Source organism: Papaver somniferum, chromosome 8 (assembly GCF_003573695.1).
Source record: "Papaver somniferum cultivar HN1 chromosome 8, ASM357369v1, whole genome shotgun sequence".
Taxonomy (NCBI): domain Eukaryota; kingdom Viridiplantae; phylum Streptophyta; class Magnoliopsida; order Ranunculales; family Papaveraceae; genus Papaver; species Papaver somniferum.
The window spans coordinates 57,820,086-57,835,001 of record NC_039365.1 but is presented as its reverse complement, the minus strand read 5'-3'; the positions used below and the strand labels follow the sequence as shown (position 1 = coordinate 57,835,001).

General features: G+C 35.7%; 1 protein-coding gene across 1 annotated transcript; it reads right to left on the bottom strand.

Annotated features, from left to right (window-relative positions):
- Window positions 1-4,731: 4,731 nt before the first annotated feature.
- On the bottom strand, window positions 4,732-11,370 carry LOC113301244 (autophagy-related protein 11-like). The gene is made up of 5 exons (XM_026550000.1): window positions 9,685-11,370; window positions 7,644-9,300; window positions 6,372-6,592; window positions 5,574-5,787; window positions 4,732-5,424 (listed from the first exon to the last, which is right to left on the bottom strand). The coding sequence occupies exons 1-5, from the start codon at window positions 10,626-10,628 to the stop codon at window positions 5,002-5,004; spliced, it is 3,459 nt and encodes a 1,152-aa protein (XP_026405785.1). The 5' UTR covers window positions 10,629-11,370; the 3' UTR covers window positions 4,732-5,001.
- Between the last annotated feature and the right edge of the window lie 3,546 nt (window positions 11,371-14,916).

Sequence of the window (14,916 nt, the reverse complement as noted above, 5' to 3'; positions counted from 1 at the left end):
AAAAAAAACAAAAACAAAATAGGTGGTTCTCTTTTTCATAGGCTCGGTGTTATTATTCAAAAAGTTGTGGGTGCTCAGCTTGTAGCTAGACTCCCTCCCATTGCTTTTCTTGTATAATACGTTTTCATCTTAATAAAAGGCCCTGGTGCTATTTTATTTTTTTTAATAAAGATAATAATAATAATAAAATAAATAGGTAATGGGAGTCGTGGGCTGGAGAAAACAAAAAACTTGGTGTTGGACTCCGCCAACCGAGTCCAACACTGTCTTCTTTTAATTAGAAAGGGAAAATTTGGCTAAGGCTCCACCCATGGGTTACCCATAATATGAGGCCCCTAATTAAAAGAAGTTTAAATTTAGACCCTGAATTAAATTAGAAGCTGAAATGACTAGATTGACCTTCGGTATATAACTATCTAATCTAGCTTTTTCTCACACATACCACATTATTTTTAGTTTCAGAGAGAGAAAGTAGATCTCGTCACCTGAGAAACCAAAATAAAAAAAAAAACGAAAAATATACTAAAATTGATCGAATCAATTCATCTTCAAGACGAAAAAATAGAAGAACATGTATGTTTTCATTCAGATGTTGATGGATTTGTTGATGATTTTGCATGTTCGATTTGTTGAACAGATTAAACTCGTATTAAACTTTTTTCTTCTTCTTCCTGTTTCAATCTTGTAGAAAAAAAATAGAAGAACAAATCATTCAGATTCACAGTTATTTCAGGTATATTTTGATGTTGTTTTGATGTGTAAACATAAGATTTCTGTTGTATTTGATTTTTAGGTTTTGATTTGAGTTTACATTTGGATTGATTTTTTTGAGAGGATGAAAAGTAAAAGGAGACTAGTTTCATCAGGGTTCGTGGAAGTCACTCTCACATCTCTCCTTCTTGTGAGTATTTCCCAAACCTTAATCTCGATTGTTTGTTTAAAAGGTGTTTTCATGATTTTCAGATCAAGATACGATTATGGAACCAATCGAGCAAAATCCCCTAGCTTTTAGTGAAAATTTTGATGAAATTTCTGTTGTATTAAGTAGTGATTTCAACTGAGAATTAAGCTTGATATATATTTGTTGAATCAACTATTGCATCTGGAGATGAACAACTAGCTTGTGTCTTTAGAAGTTAGCTTGTGTATTTTTCTTTTGTAGCTACAAGTTACACATGCAAATGACCCTGTGTAACTACCAGTTACACATCTAAAATCTCACCACTGACTTCTATCTGCATTTGTAACTTGCGTCTACACATCCAAATTGCATGTGTAACTTGTGTCTACACATCCAATTAGCATGTGTAACTTTCGTATACACTTCAACTTAGCATGTGCAGATCCAAGTTACACATAGAAGTTACACATCAAAAGAGCTTTTGTAACTATTAAAAGAGATTCAAGTTACATCAGGTACGTTTCCTTCGATTTTAACGATATTCTATACTTATTAATTATAACTATTCATGTTGGTACATGGTTTGATATTTGTTTATTTGAATTTAACAATGTTCTTATGGTTTCAAATTCAAAGACGTTCTTCTTATTATTAAAATTTGGCTTGTAATTTGATTTTTCTTTCTTTATCTTCTTCATCTAGGAAATCAACTCGAAGTTTTTATGTGAGAAGTTTTATATTGATCAGCTTGCTTGTATTTCTGATTATGACACTCTTCTTACAGTAATGGTGGTGGTTACAAGAGTATTGATGGTGCCGGTGGTAGTGGTGGATCTAGTGAGAGTGAGATTGGACTGTAATCAGTTGTTTGAAAGTGACGAACGAATATCAACATCGAGTGATCCGTCTATAAAATTTGTATTAATTATTAATGATCTTGTTCAATCAAGTGAAATATTGTCCTAGATATTGGTTGTCTTTTTCTGCAACTGTAATTTTGTTGTTGTAAGATAACTTTTGTTATGTGATGAGTTATAACATGTGTAACTTTCGTCTACACATCCAATTTTCATATGTAACTTGCGTCTACACATCCAATTAGCTTGTGTAACGTTCGTTTACACATAAAATTAGAATGTGTAACTCGAAATTACATATTCATATAGCTTGTTCCAGCTCTGTGTCTGTTTTTTTTCATGTAATTAGCACGAGTAACTTTCATTCATGTGTAACTCACAGCTACACATCCATATAGCTTGTGTACTTGATTTTCGGATTTTTCCAGGTCTGAGCCTTTTTTTTTCCAATATACATGTGAAACTTGCGTCTACACATCCAATTATCATGTGTAACATTCATCTACACATCAAATTAGCATGTGTAACTCGAAGTTAGATATTCATATAGCTTGTTCCAGCTCTGAGTCTTTTTTTTTCTTCCAATGTACATGTGTAACTTGATTCTACATATCCAATTTGCATGTATAACTTCTGTCTACACATCCAATTTGCATGTGTAAATCGAAGTTACACAGCAAAAACAAAAAGAAATCATTATATTTGTAACCAATACATTCTTATTCATTCCAACTCTCATTTTTAACTCTTTCAGAACAATAACAATCAGAAGATTCTCAAGTACAATTTGTATGAACAAAAATTTGAATTTGGGTCACAAATCTAATTACTCGTTCGTGCTCTTAAAGCAACAAAAAATTAATGCAAAAATTAGCTAAAAAGACATGTAATGGTTGTATAACAAAAACGAAGATCAACTGCATCTTTAAACCCTGGTAGATTTCTTGGAAGTCTACATGTTCCTATTCTTAAAACACCGTACTTGAAAACCTTGAGAGTATGTGCACAACAGTTAACCTTGCAAGAGATGCACTCTTCAAGTCCCTTCTGTAAAAGTTAACGACAACCTGAAGAGTAACAATGAGCAATCAGCTTTAATGAAGTTAAAAGAACAGTACACTCAACAATGCACAATCAGTTTCGCATGCATCTAACTAGTGTTCAACCTGTTTCACATGAGAAAATATATCCTATGCAGCAACTTAAACATAACATGAGCAATCAACAAAGGAAAACAAAAGAAAAAATGTGTCTTAAAGATACACATGCTATAATTGAATATAGTTACACATGCTACAGGACAATATGTGTAATTTCAAGTTACACATTTTATAAAACAACATCTTTACCTAAATTTGATGTTCTTCTTCAGAAACAATGTTGTATTAACAAATACTAAAAACAATTATAAACGAAATTCAGCTAGTATTAAATCTCTTCTCAAATCGTGCATGCAAAAAATCCAAAACAAAAAGAAACTTGAACTCAAACAACAACAAAATTCGTACCTAGGTTTGTTCTTATGAAATAATGTGGTTTCTTCTTCCTCTTCTCAGTATCCACAAATTCGAAACTAAAAGAAATGAAAATCAACAAAATCATAAGATCGAAATAAAAAAAAAAGGGTTTTGCAGGCTTGCTCTTATTTCCAAATACATTCCAACCGAACGATTGTTTCTCGACGACGTACTAGAACCATTAGAAATAGAAGAAGAAGCCCTTGACAATACATTCCAACTAGTTTAGTCATGCAATAACAAATAGCACTTACACCTGGTACAGGACAATATGTGTAACTTGAAGTTACACATTTTATAAAACATCATCTACACCTAGATTTGTTGTTCTTCTTCAGATACAATGTTGTTTCTTATTCTTCTTCTTCTTCTTCTTCTTCTTCTTCTTCTTCTTCTCAGAAACAACAAATGCTAACAAGAATTATAAACGGAGTTCATCTAATACTAAATCTCTTCTCAAATCAATAAGAAATGCAAATAATCCAAAAACAAACTTGAAAAATTAAAAACAAATTTGAAATCAAACAACAAAAAAAAAAATTGTACTTAGTTTTGTTGTTGTTCTTCTGAAATAATCTGATTTCTTCTTCCTCTTCTTCGTACCAACAAATTCCAAATCAAAACAAAAAAAATCAAAAATAAGAAAAAACCAAAATCATAAAATCGAAATCAATAAGCTTAAACAACAATAGATTTGTATTTCTTCTTCTAAAATGATGTTGTTTAAGCTTCCTCTTCTTAGTATCAACGAATTAAAAAAAAAATCAGTAGATCGAACGTTATAAAAACCAAAAAGAAAAACAACAAAAGCAAACCTAGATTATTGATTTCATCTTATCAAATCTGCAAAAATCTTCTCAAAATCAACAATTTGCAACAAAATAAGTTTGACGAAGCTTTAGTTTAATCCCGTGAATCAAACAAATGATGTAGAACAAGGTAAACTCTGTAATTGTGCTTCTTCTTGGGATGAAACAGATCAAACAAGTGATTGAATAATCGTAACCTAATCTCATAGCTCTGAAAAGAGAAGAAGAAATAATATCTTATTTGTTTTTCTGTTTCTGTTATTGCATAAAATAACTATAAATAGTGGAGGTTATTTTTGGTATTTTTGGATTAATTTAAAAAGTTGATGACGTTAGCAATCTGGTAGAATTCAAAATCTGGCCCCAAAAATAAAAGTTTTGGGCCAAGAAATACCAAAATGTGAAAGAATGGAGTTGATAGTGAATGATCTATTTTGTGGGGCTTGTATATGTTGAACCCATATAAGGGCTATAGTATTTTTCACATCTAGAAATTACAATATCGTTTCACTTAAAAAGCAAGCAAATCACTCATTTAAGGTGGTCTATTTTGCCTTGGAGGGAACAGAGCCGAAAAGAAGGTTCGCTTCTTTGCATATGGAAATGGTGGGAGAACACTGGCGAGATCCCAGACTCATATACAGCAGTTTGAAAATATTCACAAATTTTAATAATCGAATCAAGGAAAGAGTTAATCCTACAATCACTAAATCATATATACACAAGAGAAGAAGCAGAATCCAATGAACCGTATGTACATTATTAGAGTGTAAATTTAACATCTCATTCCCACCCAAGACATAAGAGTCTACTCTCTATTCGCATTTGTGTATATATATATATAAAATATGTGCTGTATTTACACTTGGGGGTTTTCTTCTTCTTCTTCCATCATGTCTTGTATTAGCACATCAGGATCAGGAAGGAGGTGGTGAATGGATGGTGGTGTCAGGTAACATGGCTACTGTTACGACAAAATATTCACAGCCAATTGGAAGATTGTAAGGGTTTGTAATCGTAGTAGATGCCGTACCAAGAGGTAATCGCTGGGGCATAGCAGAGGTCGCGTCAGGGCTTAAGTTTTCTACTTGATCCAAACATTGCTCAGATGGGAGTGGTACGGAAGTTTTCACAGTTCGTCGTTCTATGTGCACAATCTGCCCTAGAATGTAAGTGGGTCTGCTAGGACGGTGTTCTACAAAGAGGGCCACAGATTCAGTGGAGAGGTAATAATTGGGGCAGCTTCGGTTAATTGCTTCGTAATGCCCTGCCTTGTTGAGGACAAAGGCAGCTATCTCATGGACTTCGAAACGACCAAAAGATATTTTCTCCTTGTTTGCCTGTTATGAGACAACACATCAGATCAAAGTGGATCAAACATCAACTATGTGCTCCAAACATTAATAACTATGTGCTCCAAACATTAATTGTATTTTACCCAAACTTTTGGAGATATTAAGTAATTAATCTGAACAAGGGAACTACTTACTTGCTTTTCGAGCTGGTGCTTTGAATACAAGCTTTTTACCAACTCTTTCTTCTCTTCCAACTCCTTCGTGAGGTGTCCATGTGCAGCTTCGGCCCTAGAGCACCTTTCCATAAGTTCTGCACGGTGCCGAGACAGAAAACTCACTTTATCTGCGAGGACCCGGATACAAGCTCTAAACTCAGCAGTACCCTCATCTTCGTTATCATTAGCAGAGCTGAAAATAAGAATTTGTGTACACGCCATCAGGAATATAATCCAAACTTGAGTTCAAAGCTATACCAACTGAAATCTCCAAATCATAAATCACGGGAAACAACAACACAGGAAACGATATAGATAGAGCAGGTAATTTGATGCAAATAATAGTAACGAGGAAACAGAACACCTGCAAAGACCCCCTTCGGAAGGGGCTGATTTACAAATTTCTAGAAGGCACAGATGCAAGACAGATTCATAGCAGGAAATATTATTCAATAAATGATGGTAATAGTATATGTTTATAATAACACTTTAGAAGTTCTAAAAACTGAAGTCACTCAAACAATGCACATCCTCATACAACAAAACCAAGGATAAGCAACATTAAGTTATAGTTGCACTGACTATGGTTCATTATTTTTAAAGCAAAGCAATCCAAGAAATCTCAACAAACAACATGATGTACTTCCCAGACTTTGATTGTATTATACTTTTCAAATTCATTTGTAGATCAAAAATAAAATATGGTGTTTGAGACATTTTAAGCAAATGTTCCAGATCAACCTTGAGAAGCAATAAGCATCAAACAAGCAAACTTACTTTGCCAGAGAGAAAGACAAGGCCCGCAAGGAGTCAACAAAGCTAGCAACTCCACCCGAAGCCGTGACGCAGCTCTTCAATCTTTCAAAAAGGCCACGTATTTTAACAGCAGAGGCACGCAATGTACTATACTCTGAAGCCCTCCTATCAGCGGCACATAGATGAGTATGGGCTTCCTCTCTTGCTTCATGCAGGCAATTCTCCAAATGAGCACAATTCATCTACTTGTTCAGGAGAAAATGCATCAGAATATGCGCCATACAATATTTGTAAATTAGAAAATATAGAAGGATTTGATGAAGGATATGAATATTACTATTGCACATTAGTTCAGACACCAGATTCAGAATGAGTATGATGGCACAATCTACTTTAAATAAACAGGAAACGATGGTAGACATACTATATCGCGTATATTGCATAGCACTTCATATGAAGCATGAGGTAAGAACCTCCTTTGATCATGAAATACCAATAAGTTGTATCGCGGATACTTAACCACAAACTTTGTAGCATAATTCAAGAATGTTAATCCGAGGTAAGTAGGATTAAGAACATCCAGACCAAGGTTGGTGCTATTCAAAACAAGCTAGTACTCATGAAAAACAGATTCACTATCAGTGATCTGAGGCACTTGTATGTTGGTGCACACTAAACCTGTTCATATTCATAAGCCTTGATATAACTAGAGCTAATATGTTATCCGCTCAACATTATTCGCTCAACGGATCAACATCCATACTAATCTTACGAATGGTTTAGGCCTTAGAAAACATTATCAAAACCTCAAACTAAGTAATTTTCAGGGTTTCATGTCCTATAAGTAGAACACAGGTAGACCATGAAAATATCCAAAGCCTATTAGTATTAAACTATAAATGTGAAAGATTATTTGTACAGTTTCACCTCACTTTCAACTCAACACATGTCCAGCACAAGAGATATGGTTAAGATTTAGGAACGACAACTACCATTTATCATAGCATTCGATCTTAACGATAATATAGAGACATATGAATGGTAAAGATAATATAAGGAACTAGGCTTTGCTTATCCCTTCTCTCTGATGTGAATCCTAACTAGATCGTACTGGTAACCAAAACATCAGAAGATAAACACTTTTAAAATTATATTTCGTTCGTGATGGACCCAACACGAGGAAGTATAATTTAAAACATGTGCAATTTAAATGTATGATTCGGCAATACAAAAGCAGATTATATCAAAACAACCATTGACGGTTGAAAAAATTCATCATACGAGGAAAAATACCTGAGACTCATCTAAGAGCTTCCTGCTGATATCCAATTCCCTCCTGAGATTAGCAACCTCCTCTAGCACAGCTTCGAGCTTGGTTTCTGTTACAGTACACTGGTTTGACTTGTCAGCAAGTGCATTTTGCAGTTTCAACATTACATCACTACTCAATTCAGTAGTTGAAACTTCTTTAGCAGCAGTTTCAGATGTAAATATATTAAGAGGCTCTGCCATGCTCCCAGAAGTAGACCCACTCTCTAAGCCAAAACCCATCTTCTTTTTCTCACATTTTTCATGTACTTGCAAATCATCTCGATGTGGTTCCATCATTGATGAATCTAACTGCAGATTAAGCGGGCCGACAGAATCTGTCATATTCTCATCAACACCTTCTCGGGTTTTGCTCGGTTGCTCATGCAAAGATGCAGAAGTACAAGAGACCTCATCCATGGGCTCGCTCAATATGTCAGGCCTGTTTGCTTCTCCCTCCTCTGAAATTTCAGACTTACAGTCCTCCGCCTTTATAGTTGATATAATAGAATCAGAAACATCCTTACCAAGTGTGGTAAGCTTCTTCCGTTGCAAGTATTGATCAGACAATCTTTGTTCCAATTCTTGAATGTGTTTTTCATATGATGTGCACTGCATCTGCTTTATCTTTATCATAGACTGGAGATGTTTCCCATATTCATCTTTCAGTTGCAAGGCTTCAGAAGTTTTCTCAGCTGCGCTTTTAAGTATGCTCTCTAGTTTACTGTCATCTAGTGACTCATACTCCAGCTGTGGATTGAACGAACAAATTCGTGCCAGAGCGGAAGCAAGATCAGCTTTCAGCCTTGCATTCTCAACTTCCATCTTGCTAGTTCCAGCAATTTCCACCGACCCATAGACCTCGAGGAATTCCTCAGGACTACATTTCTCAGCAGTAATAACACTAGTGTCTTCAGGTTCAACCAATTGAGAACCATCATTAGACATGGCAAAGGAAGTCCTTGATGATCCATGTTTATCTGACTTAGAGGACATGCCCAGTAAGCACTCAGGGGCATAGCGGTCAACTTCGGCTATATCAATATCAAGCAAGTTAGAATCAAAAGGAGCGATATTCACATCACACTGGTTAGGAGTATCAAACAATCCCATTGATGACAGTATATCCCGGGGTATGTAAGCACTCTGCAGTTTTAAGAACTCCTCCCGTCTTCTCACCTCAGCTTCCCTCTTTGTTGCAAGTCTTTCGGCCAACTGTCCAGCCATACCCATGTAAAGCTTCATAGACGCTTTCCTCCTCACTATTTCAGCGAGGCAGGCCCTATATGCAGGACCAATACCGCGTACCAATTTTAAGTCGGCAAATAGATCATCCTGGCGTGCCATGGCCTCTTTGAATGCTGGAAACTGTAGGCGAAGATCTCTGATGGTGAACTGAATGTATGCTACCTTTTGCATGCAGTTATGCACAAAGACGTTCATGTCATCCTTCCTACCTTTGCAGAACTCAAGTAGCTTCGAAACTGCACGGTCACAAGCCTGCATTGTTGGTAAGTGACTTTTGTCATGGACATCGTACATAGGACCTAAAGCGGAGACAGCATCATGAGGACGAATTGAGGCAGCCAATTGGGAGCTCAAACAATCATCCACGAGCTTCTTCACAGTGTTGACGTCTTTGCTGCACAGAACATAAATAAGTGTAGTTTGGTGATGTAAACTGCATTGTTATATTCCACAACAATAGAACACATCAGAAACATTTAAGTTTGCACTTGACATTCTCTAAGTAGGAATAGGATGACGACGACTAAGACTACCTGAGGTTGCCTTGTCAACTATGACCTTTCTTGAATGTTCATGTAGAGTTTCCAACCTAAACGGCAATTTTCTTATAGTCATTGTTTGTATGTTAGTGTTTATTTTTAGTGTATATTTTTAGTGTATATTGTAGGTTGATATAGGTATTGTGTACCAAATGATTACCTACATAAAGAAACAAAATCTTGGCAACCAAGGAAACATAAGCAAGTGAAAGGCATATATAGAGTAAAAACAAACTAACCTCAACGACTGCATTATACTCTTTTGTTCATCGACATGTTTCTGAGAATCTCTGATCATCAATTCTAAGTCTCTGGTAGCTGTTAGAGACTTGGCGGAGAATAAATCTTCAACTCTTTGCTTCAATTCATTAAACATCTGTTTAAGTTGTGAAACTTTGGACTCAAATTGCCTATGGGAGCTGTTACAACTCTCAGCCCATTTCCACAAATTCTTCTCCTTGACAAAATCCAGCAAACACTTGCGTGTTTCAGTCTGTAAAGAAGGATGAAGCTTACATGCTCTCAATTTCTCAATATCTCGTCCAAAATTGAGTAAAAGATCTGAATGATATCGATGCTGCTGTGTAAAGCATTTCATGAAATCAGTGTACATTTGCTGTATCATTCGATAATAATGATCCATACTACCACGAGCAGTTTCCAACGCCCTCTCTTGAACCATCTGTTCTCTTAGAAACCGCTCACAAATCTCAATTTTTGATTGTGTGTGATTATATATAGAACGACCACAGTGAAAATGGTAACGGAATTGGCGCTCATAAGAAGGTAATGCTTTTAGAGCAGGATCTGAAGCATCGTCCAAAGGATGCACATTTCTCGATGAAGATGGCGATGGAGGGCTAGGGAATTCTTGGAGATTCACTTGTTCTGGTGCTGGAGGAGGCGAATCATTGAGTAATCTGGCTCGATTGTAGAGAAATACCTCTCGATCGTCAGAAGGGAGTTTGTAAGTTGACAAAGGTCTTTGGGGTTCTAGTTTCATATCAAGACAAAGAAGAAGTTGGTCGTTGAAATTAATGGAGGAAACTGATTCCATGTATTTCTGGACTGATTCAACTAAGGTTGATTCATCAAAATCAAGCTCAAATGAGTGCCCATTCTCTGCTATATGAAGTAGTAACTTCCTTCCAGGAACAAAACCCTCTGTCAAATTTGAACTCATCTTATCCCCAAATTGAAATTCAACTTTTCTTCCCCAAATCTAATTTTAGTTATCACCAGAGAAACCAATCCAATTTCACTTGGATTTCCAGAGTCAAACACTTAAAAATAAAAAACTAAATTTTGTATTTAGATTAGAACCACAGAAAGAAAACCCTAATTCACTACGATTTCCCCAAATTATCCGCCAAAACAGTACACTTATATATTTAAATCCAATCAACAGAAATCCCAAACCATGACAGCAAACCCTGAAGTTTTCTTGTTCTTCCTGCTCACATAAAATTCAATCCAAAATAATTCCTTTTTTTTTACCTAGTTTTATCTAGTTTTATGTGAGAAAAGAAGAAGACCCAGAAGAAAAGAGAGAATGAATGAAGAGATCACCGACTAAAAAAAAAAAGAAAAATAATAATAATAATAATTTTGTTTTTCTAATCGCAATCTTAAGATGGTCAGATACTTCCTCACGACTAGAAATAATAATCCGAAAGTAAAAGATAATCGATTCCGTGTATGATTATGCTAACAAAATCATTTTGATGGGCAACAAAAATAAACCCTCTTCGAAATTTTTAGGGTTTGTTTATGGTTCAGTTTCTTCAAGTAAAAGATAAGAAGAAACAAAGATCTCCCTTCTGCGAAAGTTACCTACACCCTCCCCTTCCGAAACACACTACTAGTTGGTATCTCTTTTAGCAGAAGGAGACCTCCCTCACTCTCTCTTCAGCAACGACACCTCTGACCTCTCTCTCGAGTTTAGACTATGTTTAATTTACAAGCTTATTATAGGCGCGCCGTGGGTTATTAGAGGTCGTCATTTTAATAGGACAAAAAGATCATTACATGATCTCATAAAAAAAATTGGAAATGACAAATTAACTCTCATAATTGATAACCTAATTTAGTGATGTTAATTAAGTTTAATGTTAATGATTAAATTCACTTATATTAACTCAAAATCAAAACAAAATCAGATTTTAGAGTTTAAAAAAAAAAGTTTGGAAATGGTAAGAAGTTTTAGCCCAAAGTGAAAGCCAATCTCAATCAATTGAAGAAATTAACCAACAAAGTGAAAAGCCAATGCCTGAAAATGACCAGGTATACTTCTAAATTAGTCCCAACTAGCTTTTTGTTGCTCGAATACGTAAAAAAAATCAATTTCTTATATTTTCAGAGCTAATTACGGTTGGCATTTCGCTCGTAACCAACCGTAATTCATAGTTACGGTTCGTAAAAGATGAACTACCAACTGTAACTGGTTAAATTTGGGGAAAAACCCAATTGTAAAACCAGTTACGGTTGATAACTAAATGCTCGATACGAACCGTAACTCAGTTACGGTTGGTAACCAAATGCTCGATACCAACCGTAACTGAAGAAAATTTTCAGATATAAGAACATACGGTTGGTAATTGAACTATTACCAACCGTAACAACATCTCCAGTTACGGTTCGTAATAGAGTTAAAATCAACCGTAACTCACATAAACCCAGAAATTTGAATTTCAATTTTCACCTAAAACCCTAATTTCTGATAGAAATTAAACTTAAATCGAACAAAATAAACTAAACCCTAACTGGGTTTTTCATAATATACTTCATATAAGTCATTACACTTGATTAATTTTCGAATCCCTGATTAATCGAAGACGATGAAATTTCAAGTTTTAATGGAGGTTACGGTTGATGGAGGAGAAGAGAATATGAAGAAGAAGATGGAAAAAAACTGATTTGATTTTTTCTGATTCATTAGGTTTAAAAAAAATTGATTTGATTTTGGTTGATTTAACATGAAAATGGTAATCCAGTTAATTTACATCCCGTTTAGGACATCCTTGATGCGCGTCGTAACCACAACAAATTAATTAATATTTTCCCACCAAATTAACAAGTAATATAGTATAGTCAAGTTCGTTCCCACGAGGAGTAAGAGGTTTTAGTTGTTTAGTTGTCACAAAAAGGGGGGATTGGTTTTAGATTTTAAAAACAAAAGAAAGTAAATAAAGTAATTAAAAGTTTAAGTTGAAATCAATAAGAGAGATTAGATCAAGGAATCCTTCTTCGTTGCAAAACAATGATTCAAGTTATGTTCTTTTCCACCTTTTATTAGTCACAGATTATCACCAACCGTAGGTAAAGCAGCTAGCTCAGTGCTAAACCCCTAAATCCCAAGTATCACCGGATACGGAAGTTCTCGACTATCGGATTCTATTCACCAAACCACCTAGTAGTAGCTCACTCAAGATGTAATTTAGTTAAACGCATTAAGATTTCTGAATTTATTAGGTTGATATTAGTAGTTAGAATCTTATCTCAAGGTCTACTTGCTAACGTTGTTCCCACACACAATTGCTCCACGGAATCCCTCTGCAAGGTCTCGTGTTTGCTACTTATGTAAAGAGTCAAGAAACGATTACTTATCCCCTAACTTTCACTAGCTTTAGATCAATTAACAAATCAATTTAGTTGGCCTCCTAAACAATCTATCAATCAACCATGAATGTATAAAACATTCCTATTAGTAAAAACAAACGATAATCATTTGAAAAACTTCAAAGTAGATTTAAAAACAAAACTCAAAACATGTTAAGAACTAGGAATTCATCCTCAATCAATAAGAAAATTAGCTACTCATGTTTTTGAAATTCACACAAATAATTAAAGGGAGAACTTTTAAAGTTCACACAAATAATTAAAAGAAGAATTTTGAAAGCAAGCAAAAACACAAGTGTTGTGTGTGTAGAGAGGTGTGGCGAAGTGTATGGAGAACTTCTCTATTTATAGGCTTCAATGCTCTCCAATCCTTGTAGAAAAAGAATCCTCATTCCATAATAACACCACTTTCCCAATTTGAGCTTAATTCCAATTTTAAGTCCAATTCTCCAAATCTTCCAAGTTTCCAAATCTAAGTTCACACCCATGAGAAGAATCCACACAAAAATATGTAAATTTTGGTCGCCTGAAAAGTTCTCGGGATCACCGGAATTTGGACGGAAAAGTTCTGCCGCGCGGCCACCTGAGTTCTGTCGCCGTCATCTTTAACGGTCCGACTGACGGCGCCTATATCTTGTCAATTCACTTGGATCACTGAATTGACTCGTCTGAATTGGATTCGGGCCGAGTTCTTGTTGTTCCCTGCTACAGTTCAGGCCATTCTATTGATCCTTCCCTGCATTATTTCCTTGCATTCATCTAACAACTCAAGCATTCATTGTTGCGCACCAGTCAGCACACCAACACTGCAACTCACCATTGCATTTTCCAAACACAGGCCACAATCCCTGCAATCTCAGCTCATACCCATCTGCTCATTAGACATTGCCTTCAGATCCTCTCCAGTCACTTCTATCTCAGGCACTCAAATGCAGCTCTAGCCATCATCTTCATCTCACATTAAATCATCACTTGAAATTCCACCTTCAGAACCAAGCTACTGCCAACTGAAATACACCACCAAAAATGGATAGCTGACTGCATCTGAGCCATAAACCACATTCCATCTGCAATGTTGCAGCACACAGTAGCATCAATTCTGTACAAGCTCAAGTATTGAACCTGCACCACCAGTTCCTGCTCCATTCACTAATCCGGTGACTTAGCACATTTGAATTCCCTTTTTTGCTTTGTTCTTCTTTTTCTCCAAAACCAACAATAAAAACAGCTGTTCTTCCCTGTATTAAGCCTAACATACATCTAATCAAATTCAATTCATTCACCAACAGGGCTTCAAATCATCATCAGCTCCTCCACTATTGCCATCAGCTGAAATTTCATACCAACACCATTCACAATTCCTTCCTTAACAATAACAGTACCAACACCTTCAATTGCAGCTTTGATTCTGCAGCATTTCTTGTTCTTTCTCCCTGAGTCTCTCATCAAACCCAACCTTTACAGCAACACCAGCTACATCTTTTCCTTGTTTTCGACCACCAACAGCAGCTGCTCACATTAAAAACTCAAGAGACCTGTAAATCATTCCCATCATCGATTCCAACTCCATCTCCATAGTTCAATCTCGAGCCATTCTTCTATGTCCAGTAAATTCAATCAAAACCCATCTCAAATTGCAACTCTATCTTCACAGTGGCAACAGCAAGACCACAAATCATCAATACCTTCATCTGATTTCTTAGATCGACAGCAACATCATTTACATTTATGCAATCTAGTCTCAAATCCCCTTTTACTCTTCCAAGTCTTCCATGAATGCAACAAATTCACTTCCTTCTCTGCTCTATTTGGATTCATCATCTTCACAGGACAAAACCCATTTTCTACTTATT